At 50.8% G+C, this 21,548-nt stretch overlaps 8 protein-coding genes across 8 annotated transcripts; 7 read left to right on the forward strand and 1 right to left on the reverse strand.

The window, feature by feature from the left end:
* Positions 1–19: 19 nt before the first annotated feature.
* On the forward strand, positions 20–1,847 carry PSV08DRAFT_387622 (uncharacterized protein; the record flags this gene model as incomplete). Its single annotated transcript, XM_014217263.1, has 6 exons — positions 20–111; positions 162–918; positions 1,273–1,363; positions 1,453–1,552; positions 1,631–1,717; positions 1,817–1,847. 6 exons carry the CDS (start codon positions 20–22, stop codon positions 1,845–1,847), a joined length of 1,158 nt encoding a protein of 385 aa, XP_014072738.1.
* Positions 1,848–3,126: 1,279 nt separating this feature from the next.
* PSV08DRAFT_360802 (nucleoside phosphorylase domain-containing protein) lies at positions 3,127–4,616 on the forward strand. The gene is made up of 2 exons (XM_014217281.2): positions 3,127–3,252; positions 3,307–4,616. The coding sequence occupies exons 1-2, from the start codon at positions 3,132–3,134 to the stop codon at positions 4,218–4,220; spliced, it is 1,035 nt and encodes a 344-aa protein (XP_014072756.2). The 5' UTR covers positions 3,127–3,131; the 3' UTR covers positions 4,221–4,616.
* Positions 4,617–5,080: 464 nt separating this feature from the next.
* PSV08DRAFT_219803 (amidase signature domain-containing protein) lies at positions 5,081–6,858 on the forward strand (the record flags this gene model as incomplete). Its single annotated transcript, XM_014217282.1, has 3 exons — positions 5,081–5,251; positions 5,315–5,436; positions 5,490–6,858. 3 exons carry the CDS (start codon positions 5,081–5,083, stop codon positions 6,856–6,858), a joined length of 1,662 nt encoding a protein of 553 aa, XP_014072757.1.
* Positions 6,859–7,168: 310 nt separating this feature from the next.
* On the forward strand, positions 7,169–11,695 carry PSV08DRAFT_408621 (MFS general substrate transporter; the record flags this gene model as incomplete). Its single annotated transcript, XM_066093808.1, has 7 exons — positions 7,169–7,213; positions 7,362–7,728; positions 7,782–8,030; positions 8,177–8,180; positions 8,509–9,007; positions 9,599–10,424; positions 10,472–11,695. The coding sequence occupies 7 exons, from the start codon at positions 7,169–7,171 to the stop codon at positions 11,584–11,586; spliced, it is 3,105 nt and encodes a 1,034-aa protein (XP_065949461.1). The 3' UTR covers positions 11,587–11,695.
* A 1,476-nt stretch (positions 11,696–13,171) lies between these two features.
* PSV08DRAFT_369775 (uncharacterized protein) lies at positions 13,172–15,138 on the forward strand (the record flags this gene model as incomplete). Its single annotated transcript, XM_014217264.1, has 5 exons — positions 13,172–13,267; positions 13,322–13,481; positions 13,534–13,848; positions 13,945–14,286; positions 14,342–15,138. 5 exons carry the CDS (start codon positions 13,172–13,174, stop codon positions 15,136–15,138), a joined length of 1,710 nt encoding a protein of 569 aa, XP_014072739.1.
* An 879-nt stretch (positions 15,139–16,017) lies between these two features.
* PSV08DRAFT_400576 (nucleophile aminohydrolase) lies at positions 16,018–17,430 on the forward strand (the record flags this gene model as incomplete). Its single annotated transcript, XM_066093596.1, has 2 exons — positions 16,018–16,120; positions 16,163–17,430. The coding sequence occupies 2 exons, from the start codon at positions 16,018–16,020 to the stop codon at positions 17,341–17,343; spliced, it is 1,284 nt and encodes a 427-aa protein (XP_065949462.1). The 3' UTR covers positions 17,344–17,430.
* On the reverse strand, positions 17,411–18,301 carry PSV08DRAFT_283737 (uncharacterized protein). The gene is made up of 3 exons (XM_014217258.1): positions 18,063–18,301; positions 17,772–18,014; positions 17,411–17,718 (listed from the first exon to the last, which is right to left on the reverse strand). Exons 1-3 carry the CDS (start codon positions 18,275–18,277, stop codon positions 17,424–17,426), a joined length of 753 nt encoding a protein of 250 aa, XP_014072733.1. The 5' UTR covers positions 18,278–18,301; the 3' UTR covers positions 17,411–17,423.
* Positions 18,302–19,484: 1,183 nt separating this feature from the next.
* On the forward strand, positions 19,485–21,296 carry PSV08DRAFT_199074 (uncharacterized protein). The gene is made up of 4 exons (XM_014217286.2): positions 19,485–19,585; positions 19,648–19,751; positions 19,844–20,937; positions 20,991–21,296. Exons 1-4 carry the CDS (start codon positions 19,543–19,545, stop codon positions 21,010–21,012), a joined length of 1,263 nt encoding a protein of 420 aa, XP_014072761.1. The 5' UTR covers positions 19,485–19,542; the 3' UTR covers positions 21,013–21,296.
* Positions 21,297–21,548: the final 252 nt, after the last annotated feature.

Here is a 21,548-nt window from a genome sequence, read left to right on the forward strand (position 1 = left end):
TTTCTAAATCACTATCAAAATGAACCTGAATTTGTCAGTAACCAAAGCATGGGAAAGTTTTCATCGTGATGGTAGTGTTGCAGACGGGCAACTGCGGAAGCATACTTTAAGGTACTCATACCTGTGACCTTGCAGGTACCACTGCTGACATAGCGGTCCAGAGCTTTATCTGAGGAAATCACTCGCAAAGCACGCGTAGCGGCTTTGAGAAAAGAGCTTGCTGTGCTGGAGTCAGATCTTGCCAGCATCGCACCCAGTACACAGGACATGGTCGAGCAGTTGGCAAGACGAGAATGTCTTGAACTCAGCAACCAGATCATGAGCAGATTGCCACGCGAGGTGCGCGACATGATTTACCTTCATCTCAGCACACGAGACGTCGAAATCATCGAGCGCGAACACTTCCGCACCACACTAGACCCCTTGACGCGATTGTACTCGTATAATTTCGAGCGATGGAAGAAGCAACATTTCCAGGAGCATTACTGGAATCCTGAATACGTGTCAAAGCCATTATACAATGAGCTGGTGGAAAACTACTATCGCACATCTACTTTTGTCTTCAGCGACGATCCGGGCGTCATGAAACGGTTCCTGACGACAGATGAGATGCGCCTGGGGCTACTTCCCAAAGACTTGGTCGCAAAGGTGGAGATAGGCCTCAACGCCGTATCACATGATCGAGGATCTTTCCGTGCATACATGTTCGGAGTACCAAAAAGTCCAGAGCGGATGCGGGAGGCAGTGGAGGGGCTCTTCGAGCTCAAGACGGGAGCTCGGGCGGTGATTAGATTTGTGACTGAGGCCAAGACACAAGAGGAGAGAGACGAGCATTGCAGGGGGGCGATGGAGACGCTTTTTAACGAGGCGCAGAGAGAGAAGATGAAGAAGTACAAGGTTAAGTTTGTAGTGGATGACGTGAGAGTTTGGAAAGTGGGAGAGGCTATGCGACATGAGTGGATGGACATCCACGGCTAAACCGGGAGTGAGATGGGAAGTATGTGGGATAAACAAACTGACCTGTCGCATTTCGCAAAACTTGCTCACCCAAACACCAAGCTTAGCTGAAACATGGAGTCATTTGGCGCATAGATGTATAGAAGCGAAAGCATGGTAAGATGGAATGTCGAAACCCAATGTGAGAGCTGCGCTACGTACTGCTGGTGTTAGTGTGCACTGCATCAGGGCGCTGAATGCGAAAGAGGCCGTTTTTATTGAACGTTTGAATTGTTTCCCAGATTGCAATATGTTATCAGACTATGTTTCAGACAGTCAAAGACAGTGTCTAACTACCTGATTGGTTATGACATTGAGTTTGAGCTGTACACCAACAGTAGGTTATTTACCGACAAAATACCAATTCGTACGTATAGTACTAAACTACGAACCATAAACTTTCCTTTCTGGATTGCCCCTCTATGGGGTTTAGCCCTTCTTCTATTTCGATTTTAGTAGTCAACACTTTGGTATCTTTCAAAATGCGACTTACCGCTCGCACGCAGCAAGTCAGATCACCATTGTCGCCAGCCATGCAGACGCCGCTCTCGCACTCGTAAGGAGAATTACAAGGCTCTGTGCAAGTTAGAAAACATTTTTTTTTAAGTAGCATGAGGTATACTGACGTCCACAGCCTTTATGACAATTTCGTGTGCTATGACCAGGAAATGGACAAGTCCCCGGTGGCAGCGATGTGGCTATCGGATGTGGGGACGGATCCGTATGTATCACTGCATCTGCTGGCAATGCCACGGCCATTCCAAGGGATGTAGCGAGCACGAACAGTCATTTCATAGTTATGATTAACTTGAAAGTGCAGGGTTAGACGGAGGATCGCTAACAAAAACTAGATTTTCAACTCAAACGGAGAAATCTTTGCTTGAAAAGAAATTATCTGCAGCAGGTGAAGATTGGATATTTAAGTACAAGAAGTCGAGTATGCGAAACCCCCAAATAAAGTTCCCACTAAAGTCGTCGCTTAGAATATCAGCAGAACGGTACAAAACTTTGCTCTAGGATTACCTTGGTGGCTTGATCCATTGAGCTCCAGATCAAGAGAAATTCTCATGTTAGACATAAGATCACGAACACGAGAGACCAGTCAAGACTAGTCGAAACTGTCATATGCCAGTACCGCATGTAAATCCTTCGGGGAAGGCCATCGGTGATTGAGTGGAAATATCCGTGTAATACCAATAAGTCAGATCCCTAATCCAGATGATGAAGCGAGCAATATTTCGAGGGCTATATGCGCAAGGAGCTGTCACCTGATGTGCCATGATTACTACGGGTCGGCACATACGACCGAACGTGCACGGGTCTGAGCCAGGTACATTGACTACTTTTTTTAGGGCTAGCTTAAGATATACTAGTCCAAGTTTACTGCTGCTTTGCTGCCAAGTATAAAGAGTCATTTCTTCCTCTTCATCGCTTTTGTTGCAATACCTTTTACTTGCTTACTTCGCTTACATCCTTGATAAATGCTCATAAAACAACCTGGTGTCACTGGAAAAGATGTGTTGGCATCAAAAATGGCTCAATATTAAAAGAACCAGAGATGCTCGTCGTAAACTCGTAGTAATAAAGGTTGAAAGGAGATTTTCGGTATAGAAAATCGACATATCCAGCATTGTTCTCAATAGTGACCCATCCCATATCTGTCACAGAGAAATAGTCATCAGCAGCGGAAGAGGACTTTAACTAATTACTGGCTAGAGGAAGGGCCGAAAGGAGACCGGCGATGATTGTGGTAAACCATCACGTGATTAGACTGCAGGTCGATATTGTGATTTCCTTTCACACATGAACAGCTAATTTTGTCAATCAATTCTTTGGTAGCGATTAGATCTCAGCTTTGTGCTATCTCAATCGCGTATCGTGCCGCAATATGAAGCTTCAAAAGTCTACGGTTGCATATAACAGGAAGAACTTCTTCCCTGACACTCAATAGGGAAATATAAAAGGCCGAGTAAGAGCCGGTAGATCGCAGAGGTCTCTATCAGAAGGCGATGATTACCACGGAGCGCTGATCACGTGATTGGCGTCTACCGTTCGTGCTGACAGGGTTCAACGGCAAGAGCTACCCCGCCATGGCAGAAATTGTTATCGCGCCCGTGTTGGCTGCCCCTCATTGAATGCTTTCACGCGTCAGTCTTGCTCCAGGTGCCTTCAAACTCTATAACATAACCAGGATCTGGACAAGGAACATCTCAATTCCCTATCGCAGAATGGCTGGCGTTCCAAGCACGTATGACGGTGCGCATTTCCCACCACTCCCGTTGGCTGGCCTCGTACTGACTTTTTCTGCAGCACCCGTCCACATCGCCGTCATAGGCGGTACTGGCATTTCATCGCTACCTGGCTTCACTCTTGCTGCAACCCTTGACATCGACACGCCATGGGGAAAGCCATCGTCGCCAATCTCTATCCTGCAGCATCCGTCGCCCACGACTGGCAAGCCCATTCCTGTAGCCTTTCTTTCACGGCACGGCCTATACCATGAGCTCGCCCCTCATGAAGTCAAGAACCAGGCCAACATTGCTGCACTGCGCCACATCGGCGTCCGCACCATTATTGCTTTTTCTGCTGTCGGCTCGCTGCAGGAACACGTGCGACCTCGCGACTTTTTGGTGCCCGACCAGATCATTGACCGCACAAAAGGCATCCGCCCATTCACCTTCTTCGAGGGTGGCATGGTAGGCCACGTAGGCTTTGGCGACCCCTTCGACAAGCGCCTAGCCGCTATTGTTAGACAGTGCGGACATGCGCTCGAGGGTGAGGGCGTGACGCTACACGACAATGGCACCCTCATCTGCATGGAGGGACCACAGTTCAGCACTCGCGCAGAGTCCAACCTCTACAGATCATGGGGTGGCAGTGTCATCAACATGTCTGCTCTCCCCGAAGCTAAGCTTGCGCGCGAGGCCGAGATTGGCTACCAAATGATCTGCATGGCCACCGACTACGATTGCTGGCGGGGTGATGGCGAGGAAGATGTCAATGTAGAGATGGTCATGGCCCACATGAAGGCAAATGCAGAAAATGCAAGACGCTTTGTGGGCGCCGTGCTGAACGAGCTAAGCAAGGAAGAGCATGTTGACCAAGTTCTCGCAAAGCACCTGGATGGACAGATGAGGTTTGCAGGCGCCATGACCAAGAAGGAAGGACGAGGACAGGAAGCGGAGAAGAAGCTGCAATGGTTGTTCCCAGGCTACTTCGACTAGACTAAAGCACTCATCAGCATGCAACCGACTCACGTACATACATAGATATCTGGCCGGGTCTGAAGTCTAGAGTGATGCAGTCCACACGCGCAGCACTGGCAACGTCTTCAACCGAGCGGCGAATCTGAAAACATGGGTGTGAGCGACATGCAAATGCCCCCATGCGGAAGGTCGGCAGCATCTACAACGCACCCAAGATCCCGTGCTTGCATCATACATACAAACCAAAACCGCTCACTAGGTAGAGTGTATCGATAACTACCCGCGACCGGTAGCTTCTTCCTTTTTCCGCGGCATCAAGCTTTTGATTCCTCAGTTTGCCCTACTTAGCACCTTCCTAGTTAGACAACGATCGCCGCCAACACCTTCCGCAATCGCAGATGCATTTGTTAAACGTCCACGACACATATCCTACTATGTCGCTTGCTAGCCTCGCGTAGCAACATCACAAACAGAGTATGAGCAGAAAATTCTCTGCTCAGGTGACACAAGTGTACAACACTGGCTGAAAGGAGCAGAGTGTGACCGATTATGAACCCATTTGGAAATACGCGCATGTAAACCGTTACTGTTAAGCCCACGATACCCTGTGGCAAAGCCATGCCGTGACATTTCCATGTGCTTATCATGGAAACTACGTAGGTACAGTACATCAGTGTTGAACCTGCCCTGCCGGAAACGCGCTTGCAGGCTGATCCTTGTCCGACATGGGGACCGCACAAGAGCCGACCTCGGGTCGTTGTAATACACATGGTTATAATAACAGACATGAGACTGCCCCTTATCATGTAAATTCACACTCTCGACCATCTCCTCTTGTACAGCTCTCCTCCAAGACTGTAGTTGTTGCAACCAGCATCATGGTCTCAGCTTGGTTCTTGGCCAAGGTCTTTCTGGCCTTTCCGCCACTCCCGAGTGTATATGCACAGTATAACGGCACGGCCGGCTTCCCTTCTCTTCTGGATGCTACAGCAGATGATTTGGCTGCTGGTCTGAATGCTGGAGCGTTTACGAGTTTGGATCTTGTACAGGTAAGTTTTCGTGAACTGACTTGCTGTAGCTCATTACCGGACTTGATGCTGACATGAAGCAAGGCTTACGTGGGACGGATCATTGAAGTCAACAAAACACTTCATATGGTCGTTGAGATCAACCCAGATGCTTGGTCTATCGCGAAGCAGCTGGATGAAGAACGCGCTTTAGGCAAGTCCAGAGGGTTCGTCATCTCCAATCCAACTAACATCGCTGTACGTTGTTGATAACAAACAGACCCCTTCATGGCCTCCCAGTGCTCATCAAGAACAATATTGCCACTGCGGATGAAATGAACAACACGGCTGGCTCTTGGTCTCTTATCGGGGCTAAAGTCCCACGTGATGCCACTGTTGCCGCAAAGCTCCGCAAAGCAGGCGCTATCATCCTCGGCAAAACCAATCTTTCTCAATGGGCTAATTACCGATCATCCAATTCTTCGAATGGCTGGTCTGCTCAGGGTGGTCAGACATACGGCGCATATTTCCCTGGACAAGACCCCAGCGGTAGCAGCAGCGGGAGTGGTGTCGCTGCCAGCATAGGGCTGGCATTTGGGACATTGGGCACTGAAACCGATGGATCAATTATTTCGCCGAGCCAAGTGAACAACATTGTCGGCATAAAGCCCAGTGTTGGCCTTACCAGCAGGTCACTTGTGATTCCAATTTCAGAACATCAAGACACGGTTGGACCTATCGCTCGTACGGTCAAGGACGCAGCGTATATTCTACAAGCGATTGTTGGTCCCGATCAGTATGACAACTATACTTCAGCGATTCCTTGGGCGAAAAATGCAACCAATGTCACAGTGCCTGATTATGTCTCTGCCTGTAGACTGGATGCCTTGGAAGGAAAGCGCATCGGTGTTCCACGAAATGCCATCGGTACACCTGATGTCTCTACCGCACCAGTATATGCCGCTTTTGAAGCCGCTCTTGATGTTCTGCGTTCTGCCGGCGCCATCGTCGTAGAAGGAACAAACTACACCGCATGGGACCAGTACCTCCAATCCAACGCCGAAGGCATCGTACTCGACGGCGATTTCTCGCCCAATCTTGCCAGCTACCTTTCCCAACTCACATACAACCCCAACAACGTCACGACCCTGGAAGAGGTGAGAAGCTTCACCCAAACTTTCCCCGCAGAAGCCTACCCAAATAGAAACACCGCGCAGTTTGACAGCTCCATTGCCCAGTCTCAGAACTTTAGCAACACGGATGCACAGTTCTGGGCTGCATACCAAGAAGACCTCTACCTCGGCGGCGAAGGCGGTCTCCTCGGCGCACTGGTAACCTACAATCTCGACGCTGTTGTACTTCCCTCGCTTGTCGCATCTGGTATCTCTGCCATTATTGGTGGTCCAGTGGTTACCGTCCCTCTAGGAGCCTACCCCGCCAATACCACGGTGATCAAAAACTCGCGTGGCGACTTGAATGCTACAGCCCCGAATGTGCCATTCGGAATATCCTTCGCGGGGAATCTGTGGAGTGAGGAGAGTTTGATTGGTTTTGCGTATGCGTTTGAGCAAAGGACTATGGTTCGGAAGACGATCAAGCCGTATATTCAGCCCAGTATTGAGATTGAGAACGTGGTGGGCAGTTATTAGGGGAACGAATAAGTTGAGAAGAGTGCTAATTCATACAAATCGAGGTCATGGAAATCAAGGGGATGGAGTGCCGGTAGGATGCATAATAGAGTTGGGGTTGTCCAACAAGGTTCTGACACTAATGCTCAAGCACTTTTCTTCGTTTATAGGAGCAGCACCAGACGCACCATACATCTTCTTCATTCACATTGACCTTGTTTCATATCCGAGAAACATATATGTCGTTTACCTTTCATTATTTTAACTAGTTCGGCATCACTGCATTGCCTCGAAGCAAGCCCCCGCTCAGTTCAGAATACCTCGTTTCACCATGAGGGGAAGAAAAGCGAAGAGCTGGAATAATAGCCTCAAGACAGTATGTACGCATGAGCTGGAGACAGTGTAGCCTCATGAGGATATGTGTTCATGATTCTGTTCAGCTGAGTGAGAAATGGCTGTCAAGATGGTGATGCGATTGTGTTGATGGTGCGCGAAACTCATGACGCAATTGGCGACTCTCGAAGCTCCCCAGTGGCGCCGAAGCTCTCCGCCACCCCTCAGTCATCAACTCGCGGTTAGACGGAACACAATCCCAAATCACCAAGACAACTACTCACACATTCTCTCCCTACATGCGCTTCCCATCCTTTCCTACATTTCTCCGCACGATACACACCGTAACAAATACAACAACCGCCTTTCTTCGATCCAGCCCCACGACTGGTATTGGCCGTTCCATTTATAACACTCCCCAGCGCGTAGTTCTCTACCGTTCGATGCCAAACATTCCCTTCCTGGGCGCTCTTTTCGGATCTTCTAGCAGCATGTCCGATAACACGAACTATCCAGTGCAGAAGCCTGAGGGCGAATGGCAGGCACAGCTATCGCCTGGTATGGCTCCCGGTTCTTTCCACTACAGCTTAGACGATGCTGACGTTTCCCAGAGCAATTTCGTATCCTCCGAAAGAAAGGCACTGAGCCACCCGGCTCCGGAAAATACGACAAGCACTACCCCGACGCCGGCGTCTACACCTGCGGTGGATGCGACGCGCCTCTTTACAAAGCAAACCACAAATTCGACTCTGGTTGCGGATGGCCCGCCTTCTGGGACGCCATACCCGGCGCTGTGGGACAGAAGTCGGATCCTAGTCTAGGCATGATGCGGACTGAGATTGTCTGCAACAATTGCGGAGGTCACCTGGGACACATTTTCAAGGGCGAGCGATTCGGCAATCCCAAGGACGAAAGACATTGTGTTAACAGTATTAGCATCAACTTTAGCCCTGAGGATAAGAGCTGAAGCCAGGAGAAAAGCCGATGGGAAAGAGAGGCTGTAAAGATATGTGTGCCGCTGATATCGAAATGAGAGGATTATTTCAGCGACTTACTTCCACCTCACCTGGTCTGCGTATCTGTTTCAGATCATTCTATCACCACGTGCCTTTACGTTGTGCCCATCATGTGACGATATTGATTGGTAAAACACTCTGATAGAACTTACAAGTGAAAACTAGACCCTGTCAAACCATATAACAAAAATGAGTATAATAAGCACCTAACTACTACGCTGACATTGCTTCTGCTTCCCACACACAGGTCCTCTATTCGACAGCAGCGACAACACTCAGAGCCGCAGCATCACTCGTCGGATAATTTGCCTTGATTCAATAGGATGCCTACGGTGCCTGATCGAGCTTCAGCCACTGCGACAGATCCACCTCTGTGCGGGATTTGTCCCAACGGAGCTACAATCACTTGCTCTGGATGCGACAATATGAAGTATTGCTCGGTCACCTGTCAACAACGTGATGCCGCGCAGCACAGCATGCTCTGCAGCACTTTCCAGGACTTCCAAGAACGCCCCAGCCCCAATCACTTCCGTTCCATCTACTTCCCAGTCGACGAACTCAATCCACGCTTCATCTGGCTGCGCATGATGGGCACACGCGGCTCTCATGTTGTGGACGATGAGGACCTATCGCAGTATGTATCTGGAAACCAATCTGGGGGCATTTGCACCTCGTCGCATTACGGGATTACTCCGGAGCGCGAGTACAAGACCATGATCGTAGTTCAGCACGATGGCAACATGTTTGGCAACTTTCAGGTAGTTAATTGGTGCCTTTTATATCTTCTTGGCCCCGAAGCGCATCGCTGGCGAGGGGGGTATGTGGGTCATGGATACAAGTACAGTACAGTGACAGACCCAGATGATTACGATGATACTGATGCTAAGGATTCTGATGATCCTTTGATTGCAGTCGATCTGGATACGACAAGCTTGGGTCCTTTGATTGCCTATTTTTAGCTGCTGATGCGTAGGGAAAGGGCCGACATGGCATTTTGGGCATCTGCTGCCTAGGTCTTTATGATATTAGATCAAAGGCGGAATTTGGTGCATCTACTTGCAGTCATGCGAATCTGGAAATGAAGAGAGCAGTTTACTAGCAGCAATACTTGGATTCAGTTTTCATTTAGCCTCCCTGACGCTTCTCCCGATTTGGAAACTGCGATTCAGTGCGTGTCTCTTGTATAATAGTCACGCCGGACTTAGGCGCCCGGAAATAATAAATGGCCGAGTGGCAACCTCGATTGCTCTCGAAGCGCCCACCACTACGTATCAGTCAAATTTTCACCAATGAAATGTCCATGTTGATATTGTCGATGGCGCGCTACTATGCGCGGCCGAGACACCCGATCTTGGTACCGGATATCCACACTGCAATGCCGGACTTTCTTTTCTTCTCTTTTTGGCTGACAGTTTGTGCCTGGTCTTGTTAGCACACCCGCTGAGCTGATGATACCTAGCTCTCGAGATTCAAATGGGGCATCCACCTCTCGAGTGGCGTCTGGCTACGGCTCCACTCGCACAGGTTTCAGAAATGACTCAGGCGAGCAAGAGTCACGATGCAACTCGGAAACTGCCCGCTCAGCAGACACCAGAAACACATCGAGGTCGATAGAGAACAACACGGAAGGTGCCGCAGGCCTTTCTAGCAAGCAAAGAAATAGGCCACACGACCTTTCTATCAACACAAACGTCACCGACACAGATACTCAGAATGGCGACGACACAGGCAAAACCGAATCAGCGAACAGGCCGGTATCATGGAGTGCACTTCCGCGCAAAGATCAGCTTTTCGTATTGGTCCTGGCACGATTTTCCGAGCCCTTGACGCAAACATCACTGGGTGCATACCTCTACTACCAATTGCAATCCTTTGATCCTTCTCTCTCGGAGTCAACGCTCTCGTACCAAGCAGGAATCATCGGCGCGACGTTTCCCGCCACTCAGTTCTTGACTGCAATTTTATGGGGTCGCTTTTCCGACTCCGAGTATGGCGGTCGCAAGCGGACCATTTACCTTGGTCTAGTAGGCACCATGCTGAGTACCATTGGCTTTGGATTCTCGCATAATTTTGCCATGGCGGTGTTCTTCCGGAGTCTGGGAGGGATAGTTAATGGGAATATTGGGGTCATGAGGACCATGATTAGTGAGATTATCAAGGAGAAGAAGTTTCAGAGTAGGGCGTTTTTGCTCATGCCTATGACGTTTAATGTTGGAGTGTTGATCGGACCCGTGTTGGGTAGGTGAAGTGTAAATGGGGTTTCATGGCACTGCTAACATGAGTAGGTGGTATACTTGCAGACCCCGTGGCCAACTATCCATCTCTGTTCGGACCAGAATCTACGTTTGGTGGCAAGCATGGCGTGCAATGGATGATGCGGTATCCGTATGCACTGCCCAATCTTGTTAGCGCCATGTTTTTATTTTTTTCATCATTAGCAGTTCTATTCTTCCTTGAGGAAACCGGCGAGCTCTGCAAAGACCGACCTGATTTTGGGCTTCGAATGGGACGCTGGATACGCCGGACAATATTCCGTCAGGACATCGCTTCTGAGCGAGGCTACAGCATTATCCCCAGCCATGACCTGGAACTACAGCAAACACCTACATCGCCTACTGTTCATCAAATTGATGAACCAAGCAAGCAGGTTCGCCAGCAACTTCCCTTCCGTCGCATCTGGACCCCCAACCTCATCATGACAATGCTCGCCCACGGCGCTCTCGCCATGCATGTAAGCACCTTCAACGGCCTCTGGACCCTGCACCTCTCCACCTCACGCTTCGACTCCGAGCATCCTTACCCCCCATCTTTCAAACCCCACGGCCTCTTCTTCACCGGCGGCCTTGGTATGCCTCCCTCGCGCATCGGCCTTGCCCTCGCCATCATCGGCATCATCGGTCTCCCCCTTCAAATCTTCGTCTACCCGAAAATCGCCCACAGGCTTGGCACTACAAACTCGTTCCGCATCTTTACCGCTTTTTTCCCACTCATGTACTTTGTCACCCCTTTTTTGAGTCTGGTGCCTAGCTGGACGCCGCCGCCACTTGGTGTCTCCGGACCGTGGATTTGGATCGCGATTACAGCCGCGTTGTCGATTCAGGTCTTAGCTCGCACGTTTGCGCTGCCATGCACGGCGATTTTGATTAATAATGCGAGTCCGCATCCATCAGTGTTGGGGACGGTACATGGGATTGGGCAGTCAGTGTCGAGTCTTACGCGGACGTTTGGGCCGGTTTTCTTTAGTTGGTTGTTTGGAAAGGGATTGGAGAGGGGGATGGTTGGGTTGGCGTGGTGGTGTATGGGGCTTGTGGCTGTGGGTGGATGGGTGCTTGCGCAGGGGGTGAGGGAGGGGGATGGGCATGAGATTTTGCTTGAAGGGGAGAGGAAGGAGGGGGAGTAAGATTGATCATCATTTTTTTGCATAGAGGGGTGTTTGCATCTTTGACGATAGTTAGAGAACTTTGAATTCGTGATATTCGCTTTCTAGAAGAAAAATAAGTTTTTTTTTCAACTGGATTAGTTTACTTGGACACGTGAAGTCAAAACAATATGTGTATCGTCCTCCCGCACCCCCACGCATGAGATTGCGCTATCCATCTGCAAGATGTGACAAACTTTGGTCAAACTGGGAGCGCGGACGAACTCAAATAGTCTGCTTACCCAGCTTACGTAATAGGTAGGTTTATGGTGGCTGGTCGTGGCGGTTTTTTTCAAGTTGACAGTTTTGATACATAGTTTACAGAGATGTGGATTTTTCCCGTTTGCATTTCACCATGTCCTAGAGTTTCTTTTGCTTGTACAACTGTCCTCGTCGGGTTTTTGATGGAAGAAAACGTAGTTAAAATGTAGTGTAAAGTGGAAGCAAATTTGTTTAAAATGTAGTGTAACTTAGTCAGTGCGTGAAAGCGCAGATCCGATCCGTGCACATCGCACTGGATCGCTAGATTTTCGATGAAAGCAAATGCGTTTAAACGCAGTGTAACTCAGTCATCTTTGCATTCTTGGCTTCCTGTTTGCTGCCGGAAATAACAAATTCGACCGGCACGTATCGGGTCGGGTCGTTGGACTTATTAGTGCCGATTTATCACTTTTTTCTTCAATAAAAGTAACTTTCCCACATAAATGTACACAGGCCATCTCATCGCATTCTCTTTTCTAGACGAAACAAGAGATGCATGATCCTTAAGACGACATCGCAGCTGTTATCTCTATTGGGAAGTAAACAGGCGGAAAATCATGAGTCCATCTCCACTTTCGATATCAGCTACAGTAATCAAAAACATGGCCTCGTGCTTACTACACATGCTAGATAAAGCATGAGAACCAGCGCCTATCTCGACAAGACCCTACAACGTCGTCATGCCGAGGAAGCAAACAATGACCCTATGGAGATGAAACAAGCTCCATTCAACCGATCCTGACATAGTAATACTGACTCATCTCTTTTTACATTTTGATCCCTACGATAATGGGTGGTCAGCACCAGACACAAGCGTAACCTCGGCGTCCAAACTATGCGCCCTCAGAAAAGAATACTACCCCGCAGTAACCCCGCAAGCAGTACCACGATCTACAAACCTCGTGATTGGGCAACTCACGCTTCCCATACGCAATGCGTCTCCATTTACAAGCCGAAAATCCACTTAGCCCACTGCATGAACCGAATTCGGCGTGGTGGTGATGCTGAGGCGGGGAATACGTATGGGGATTTGTGCGGCTAACGGATGTTCCAGACGATGGTGCCTTGTCGATCGGATAAGGGGACATTATAAATACTGCCCTAAATCATGTTGAAATGCGGATTACACGGAAGTGGCAGGTCTACGTAGCCGGTGCTTTGTATCATTTGAATATCAAGTTTATATTCCGCTTCGGGTGTACCGAATCGTTCCTATCTCCGACGTAAAAGACACCCGATTCGTTTTTAGACACATAGAATTACCTTTATAAACTGGAAGCGGCTTTATCATACTTACTATTTGAAAATGGCACCAGATCTCAATGGTGTAGCCAACGGCGCGCGGTGGGACTACTCAACCCCGGGATCAAGTGGATACAACGTTCCGGACATTGTCTACAATGTAAGTCTAACGTGTATTTCCATACAAAATGACTAAGATATTGATGGCAAATAGGACCCCTCAACGCGCAAGTTAAGAGTCTTGACCGTTGGTGCTGGACTGGCCGGCATACAATTGGCGTACCATTTGCAGAAGTCGACGCAAAATGTAGAACACGTAATTTACGAGAAGAATGCAGGCATTGGAGGCACATGGCTCGAGAACAGATATCCAGGTACGCTTCACGAAGAGAATGCTCGTATACAGGGAAGTAATTATTGTGGCAGGATGCGCATGCGACATCCCCTCACACGCCTACACCCTCAACTTTGCACTGAACACGGACTGGCCCCGCTTCTTCTCCTACGCTCCCGATATCCTCAAGTACCTCGAGAAAGTCTGTGATGTATTCGGTCTACGCAAGTATATGACGTTCAATACCGAAGTGGTGCGAGCAGAGTGGCAGGACGAAGCTGGAAAGTGGAAAGTCAGATTGCGACAGAAGAGCCCTTCGGGCGAGGAGCGAGAATTCGAAGACGAATGCGATCTCCTGCTGTACGCCTCGGGAATTCTGAATAACTATAAGTGGCCGGGTATCAAGGGTATCAATAGCTTCAAGGGACGCATAGCACATACGGCGGCTTGGCCGCAGGACTACCAGGCCGAACAATAGAAAAACGATCGCGTGGCTGTTATAGGCTCTGGTGCTTTGTCAGTCCAGACTGTACCCACCATGCAACCGCACGTCAAGCACATGGATGTTTTCGTCCGCACAGGCGTGTGGTTCGTCCAGATTGCGAACAACTTCGGTCAGAATAAGGAGTACTCAGAGGAAGAACGCGAAGAGTTTCGCCGGGACCCACGTAAACTGGTGGCGCATGCTAAGGATATTGAAGACCAAATCAATGGGCTTTGGGGCACTTTTTATACGGGCCACGAGCTGCAGAAGCAGGTGCAGGATATGCTCCGGGAACGAATGAAGGAGCATATCAAAGACGAGCGGTTGTTGAAGGGTTTTACGCCAAAATTCGAGGTGGGATGTAAGTTACTCGGTGGATACCTACAGAATCGTATGAATGCTAATATAATTTTCAGGCCGCAGAATCACGCCAGGCGACCCATACATGAAAGCCATCCAAGAACCCAACGTCGACGTACACTTCACAGCCGTCGACGAGATAACCGAAAAGGGTGTCATTGGGGCTGACGGCATCAAGCGAGAAGTCGACACGATAGTCTGCGCAACAGGCTTTGATGTGACCTACCGCCCGCGCTTCCCCATCATCGGCAAAAACGGCGTGGACCTGGCCGAAAAATGGAAAGACGAACCAAAAGGCTACCTCGGCCTCGCATGTCCAGACATGCCCAATTGGCTCATGTATATCGGACCCACGTGGCCTGTAGAGAATGGATCAGTGACTGGTCCGTTACTCGCCGTCACAGAGTACACAGTGAAAATCATCAAGAAGATGCAGCGCGAACATATCAAGTCATGGGTGCCTCGTCAAGACATCAGCGACCAGTTCAACGACCACGCGCAGGAATGGATCAAGCATACAGTCTGGAAAGGCGAGTGTCGCTCTTGGTACAAGAACAACGACACTGGCCGCGTCAACGCCGTGTGGCCCGGTTCATCGAATCACTACATCGAAGTCATCGAGACGCCGCGGTATGAAGACTTTGACATTGAGTATCTGCATAAGAATCCCTGGGCGCATTTGGGAATGGGGTATGCGATGTGCAATGCCCGGTTTCCCAACAGCGATGTTAGTCCGTATTTGCAGCTGGAGAATATTGATCCGGAGTGGGCCAAGGCGATTGGATATCAGGGGGCGGCAAAGGAAGTCGACGAGGTGAGGCAGGAGAAGCAGGAGCCTGTCGTGGAGAAATAAGAGACGGCTGCGGGTGCTGGGGTGGGAAATGGGCACACGTTAACGTGAGAGGATGAGTGTAAAAGTTAGGATTTGGGCTACTGTCAATACCACTAGATTGAAAGGGGGAGATTATCGGTTACCTTTGTGATGAGTACCAGGTTGTTTTGCCTGTATCGATGGTGATCTCCCACGTCATGTGACGTTTACCTTACTCCATCATGACCTAGCAAACACCACAGCAAGTACAGTTCAGACCAAAGCGCCAAGGCAAATCAATCTCATATTGCTTTTTGCCCCTTCTCTACCCCGCAAACCCCTTCAATCACCCCAAGTCCATGCGTCACTTCATCGGAGACCAAAAAAACGCAGGTACCACGCGTGCAATACCCCTCGGGTATATTATTTTTTCGATCTCCGCCGCGCCATCGTATCCCAAGCCCTTGAACCACCTTCCCGGGACCTTCCCTCTAACCCGCTAAAATTACCATGTGCAAACAGAGAGCACCAATGCATGTCATTCGCAGACCAGGATAAGCCAGACAGCAAAACAAATCTCAAAATCGACGCGGGGAAGCCAGCATCTTCGAACCCGCAACCAAGCATATCCCAGCCTCACGTCAAAATGGCGACGTTGATAAACGCCACTAAGCGCACCACCACCCCGCCATAGTCGGAAAAAGAAACGGTGGAGCCCGCTTACTTACTTTACTCGAACCCACCCCTGACTCTCCCTTCTTCCCCGCGCCATCTCCACCCAATCAGCAGCCGAGTGCGTATCTTTGTGCTTTCGCTCGCCGATACGATCCCGACTACAATGCCCCCGACGCTTTTCAGCGCAGACGACGCTCGTCCCCCTTCCCCAAACTCGCACTACTACTATATCAATCCACTACTACTATGGAAGGAAAGAAGCGACAGGCCCACACTACCGGACCAATCCCTCCGCGCATCATTCTGCACGGCGGCGCAGGAAACATCACGCGTGCATCCCTGCCACGCGGTGCGTACGACGAGTACCGCAGTTCGCTGCTGCGCATTGTAGATGCTGCCGCGCGCAAGCTGGCGGAACCGGGGGCCACGGCGCTCGACGTCGCGACGTATGCGGTTGCGCTGCTGGAAGAAGATGCGTTGTATAATTCTGCTCACGGCGCCGTGTTTACGCGCGGAGGCAAGAACGAACTTGAGGCTAGTGTGATGGTGTCGGATGGGTATAGGAAGAAGGGCGTGGGATGTACGTTGTTGACCCGGGTGAGGAATCCGATTAAGCTGGCGCGGAAACTGCTGGTGCGTGGGGAGGAGGTGGATGGGGGCGGTGGAGCGGGGGATCATTGTTTTTATAGTGGCGAGGTGGCCGAGGGGCTGGCAAGGAAATGGGGATTGGACATGGTGGAGCCGAGTTGGTTTTTTACGCAGAGGAGGTGGGATGAGCATTTGAGGGGGTTGGAGGAGGAGAAGGAGGGGAAGATGGCAGGGGGTGTAGGGGTGCAAGGGACGAGCGAGTGGGAGAAGAGTCATTATGTTCCGCTGGGGACTTGCGGTGCGGTTGTTGTGGACAGCTATGGGACTATTTGTACTGCTACGTCTACAGGGGGCTTGACAAACAAGGTTGATGGGCGCGTTGGCGACACACCAACCATAGGAGCTGGGTTCTGGGCTGAAGAGTGGTATGAAGATGCTGCTGCTGCTGCTGCTGCTGCAAAGATGCTGTATCAGCCTGTCTCGCAGGCCGTGGCACCGATAGACAAGCTCTCCAGAGGCGACCTGCACGGTGCGCTCGACGGCTGTCTGCCAATACTTGGCTCGTCTTCTTCAAGACAAACTGCACCAATGCCAAGTCAAGACAATAAAGAACCTACTCCCATCCGCCATGCCGTGGCTCTTTCAGGGACCGGCAATGGCGACTCCTTCCTCCGCACATCTGCCGCTCGAACAACAGCGGCCAAATCTCGCTTTTCTTCGCAATCTCTCAGCGACGCAACCACATGGATGGCCGGCCGCGGTGGTGAACTCCAAAAAAGTGCCGGCAACCGATGGGACGGAGTCCACGAAGGTGTCGGCGGAATCATAGGTATCGAGCTTGTTGGGAATAGAGTACAAGTCGTCCAGGACTACAATTGCGGCGGCATGTTCCGCGCCTGGACGGAGGAGAATGGAAGTCGCAAGTGTTTAATCTTTAGAGAAGACAGGTGGGAGAGCGGACCGCACAGTTGGCAGGATATCTGAAACGAGCATTTGTGTTGTCGGACCGTTAATGATGATGATAAAGTATATGGTATATTTCCGGCATTGCCGAATAACAAGGATTACACTGGATCGTCTACAGACTTTTGTTGACGATCTGTCAAGTTGATCGTGTCGGATTGATTTGATCGAGAGTCTTTTCCAGAGTTCGTGACGGTATATCCCGTCGACTGCCATTTGAAGCCATAGCCAAGCCATTTTGCGAAATGCGGAAAGGTTGGGAAAGCGCCGCAGAGGAGAAGTGCGGAAATCTCAATGATGGCGCAGACTGCGACAATGGCAAGCCAGTATGTATTGTCTTTGCTGTCGAGGTGGAGGATGGTGTAGTGGAGTCGGACTGCACTGCTTACGCATGCGCTAGTGCGATGGTTAGTTTTACTACTTCCTCACATATGACGAAAATGACTTACAGAAGCGCAGCTCCAAAGATGCCAGAGACGGCAATCTTCTTCTTGATGCTCATTTGTAGGCGTGAGACGGCGTAGATGGGAAGGAACAAAAGAGCAACGTCAGTCACTAGGTTGATGATACCGCTCAGGAGACTCGGGCCAGCATGAGTAGGGAGGCACGTTCCTGGGATGAATGGGTCCCACTTCTTCTTTATGGGATTACAGGGGAAGATCCAGGTGAACAGGCTTGCGGTATAGACGCAGCTGAAGGAGGCGATGCAAGCCCAAGTTGACCAGAACATGAAGTCTCACGACTTGCTGTCGAAGGTGGACTTGATCTGAAGAAGCACACCCAGCTTTGTGGTGTACATGGCGATGCAGTAGACGATTTGGACCCAGTAGGCGCGGCGTAGAGCACGCATAGCCTCGCCGACAGTGACATTCCATTGATGCTTGCCAAAGCCCATACTGATGCTGTCCAGGGTGACGGAAACAAAAGCAAAGTACGTGACTGCTGCGGCAATCATGACCGCGTCGTCGAAGATGAAGAGTCTGGTGAGATAGGCTCTGGTGAAGATGCGGATCATCATGGCGATTCCGGTGAGGGCGAAGCAAACGATGAAAATTGGCAGTCCCCAGGGCCAGATGGTAGGGGCATTGGGATCGAGTGGCATTTCGCCTGTTGGCGGCATGAGGGCTGGACAGGCGGGATCAGGCCGCTCCGCGCCTAGGCACTTGACAAGCATTTCCAGCAGTTCCATAGTGACAATGATAGCTGTGCCGTCGGGGAGAGGCAAAGAATGCTGTTTGAGAAAGATGATGTCCGAGTCGAAAGCAGGCCATGGCGACAGTGACCAGCCATATACATAGTCTAGGTGAAGAGCAAAAACACTAGCAGTAGCCCAGAGTCAATTTGAAAGCACCAGTCTTCTACGCTGGTGCCGCGCCATGCTGGTGCGACAATGGACATGGTTAGTAGACAGGATGGCATGGCGAGTTGATGAGACTAGTGAACTGTGGCGTGCGGGTCGGGCTGCAAGGGACCACTAGGAATATTTACGCGCAACAGGGGCGGGAAGCCTTTGTTGAGAGGCGCTTCATAGTCGCACTCGGAGCGTTTTCCCAACGACCGGCTGTCATTTGTATCTACTGGCTGAATGCCGAATCTGACGGACGACAGTGGTGGTGCTTGTTAGTGGGTGGTTGTCTGAAATCAATGCATTACAGTAGGTTTCTTCGAGCTCCAGAATGGTCACGGACAGCAGGCTGGCGGTTCTACACAATACAACTGGGTGGTAGTACTATTTCGGGCACTGGTCGGCGGGCTGCTTGGTGGTAGAGGCGAGGACATAGTCGCGCGATGCTACCGAAAGGCGCTCCTCCGTCGTTGATCGGCGGGTAGCGTGGTGGGGATGCAGGTCAGGGTGCCACGAGGTAGCAACGGGATGCATAACTAGAGCGAGGCGCGTCGCGCATCCTGCTGTATACAAACATGTGGCTTTTGGGTGTGCGCAGTGTTCAGGTGGTTGGGTGGACAGGATGGATTGGGCGAAGAAGATGCAGGCCAAGCAAAGGCAGAGAGAGGACGCGTCGGATGTCGGATCGGACGATGGCGACTCAGCCACACTACTATGACATGGTCCCCCGCGCTGACCCGCCATGTTCCTGCCGCCTGCTCCAGCACCGCATCAACTGCGCGCTCTCTTCTACTCTTCCACACATACCCTCCATTCACCGCTAGCAGCGCCTCTTTTCCTGACTGCCGCTCCGCAGAGAGCACACTACCGCCGCCATGGGCTTTAGTCTCAACAACCCGCTGCCATCGTCCATGGCCAGTAAGTCATGGGCTCTGTTGCTGTTTCGGCTAGTGACGTCGCTGATACAATCTTCTCTACAGGCGAATGTCGCAAGACGGGAAAGATCCTGGCCTCTTTTGTCGACCCGCGACAGGCCTTTGGGCCCGACAAGATCATCCCGCCAAACGTGCTTGCAAATGCAAAGGTAAAGTCTTCTACTAGTTTCGCCTGTGCTATGCGATCCGCTTGGCCGCTTGGGCTGCACAACCCCTCGTACTGACTGAATATGCTCCGTAGGGCCTCGCCATCCTCACCGTTTTCAAGGCTGGCTTTCTCGGCACTGCGCGATTCGGTTCCGGCGTCGTCGTCGCACGTCTCGCCGACGGATCATGGTCGGCGCCTACAGCTATCGGAACTATTGGAGGCGGCTTTGGCGGACAGATCGGCTTTGAGCTCACTGACTTCGTCTTTATCCTCAACGATGCCTCCGCCGTGCGAACATTTGCTCAGGCTGGTTCGCTTACATTGGGAGGCAACGTCTCCATTGCCGCGGGACCGGTTGGTCGCAATGCCGAAGCTGCCGGCGCAGCCAGCTTGAAGGGCGTGGCAGGCATTTTCAGCTACAGCAAGACAAAAGGCTTGTTTGCGGGAGTTAGTCTTGAGGGTAGTGGTATAATCGAGCGTAGAGACGCCAATGAGAAGCTGTACGGACGCCGGTGGACTGCCAGGGAAATCCTGAGCGGCCAAGTCCCTCCGCCACCAGCTGCTGAGCCGCTCTTGCGCGTCCTCAACTCCAGGGTATTTTCCGGTGTAGGAGGAGCGCAGAACGTCACCAATGATGCCATGTACAACGATATTCCTGTTTATGATGATGCACACGACAATGTGGTTTGGCAGGGCCGCCGCGGCTCTGCCATGGGTGAAGGTGTACGACGAGATCGTACTGGCTCAATGGGCTCACACCATGACAACTACCAGTACAGAGATCACCAGCAAACCTCTTCTTGGGCAGACGATGTCTACGACCGACAGCCATCATCCGCACCTGGTGGTCTCAACCGCTCATACTCTACTCGAGCAAACCCTACCGAGACCTTTGATCGCATCGACTCACGGAACCGCGCCTCGACGTTTGGCGATGACTACTATTCGTACAGTGATCGCAAACCGGGAAGGCCCTCTGCCCCGAAGCCGGTCTTTGGCCAGACCACTGGACAGAAGAAGGCGAACCTGCAATCCGACCAAGCCATAGCAAAATTCACCTTTGATGCTGATCAACCGGGCGATCTCGGCTTCAAGAAGGGTGAAGTCATCACTATTATCAAGCGCACCGACAACGAAACCGATTGGTGGACAGGTCGCATAGGGAATAGGGAAGGCATCTTCCCAAGGTACGTCTTGGCTTTGCTCGCTACAACCTTGTATGTTTGCTGACTTCCAAAAGTAACTATGTCGAGACCGTGTAGACGATGGCATGGATAAATCGCACATCTAGTCCATCTGTTCATCGGTGAAGATGATGTCTGAAAGTTTTGCAAATTGTCATGGCTTTCTAAAGCAGTTACTGCAATTTTGTCGCCCGCGCATGAAGAGAGTCGTGCCGTCTGTACATACGCATATACCTCTCCCGTCTCCTGTACTACTCTTTCCTTACCGTTTTTGTCCGCAGATACCTTTGTAGCGTACTCTAGCATCGAGCTTATTTACTTCTGATAGATGAACCCAAAGAAACCATCAAAGTTACCTCCCGTCATGTGCAGTCGTTTGCTGGTCAGTTGCTACAGGCTAGCCTTGTGCATCTGGAAACTCTGTTGCCTAGCTGCAGATCTAGTCCTCGGTAGACAATAGCCGCTCATGGGCTTCTATTGGAACACTCAACGAAGAACACCGCATGGTTGGTCGGTACAAAAACTCTACTATGATTGGCCTGATAAACTGCCGACATGTCATGAATCGCTCCATGTCAAACCTAAATGGTAACTAAATAAGCCTCAAGCGACGA

Source organism: Bipolaris maydis (assembly GCF_028858645.1).
Source record: "Bipolaris maydis strain C4 unplaced genomic scaffold PSV08scaffold_4, whole genome shotgun sequence".
Lineage (NCBI taxonomy): Eukaryota > Fungi > Ascomycota > Dothideomycetes > Pleosporales > Pleosporaceae > Bipolaris > Bipolaris maydis.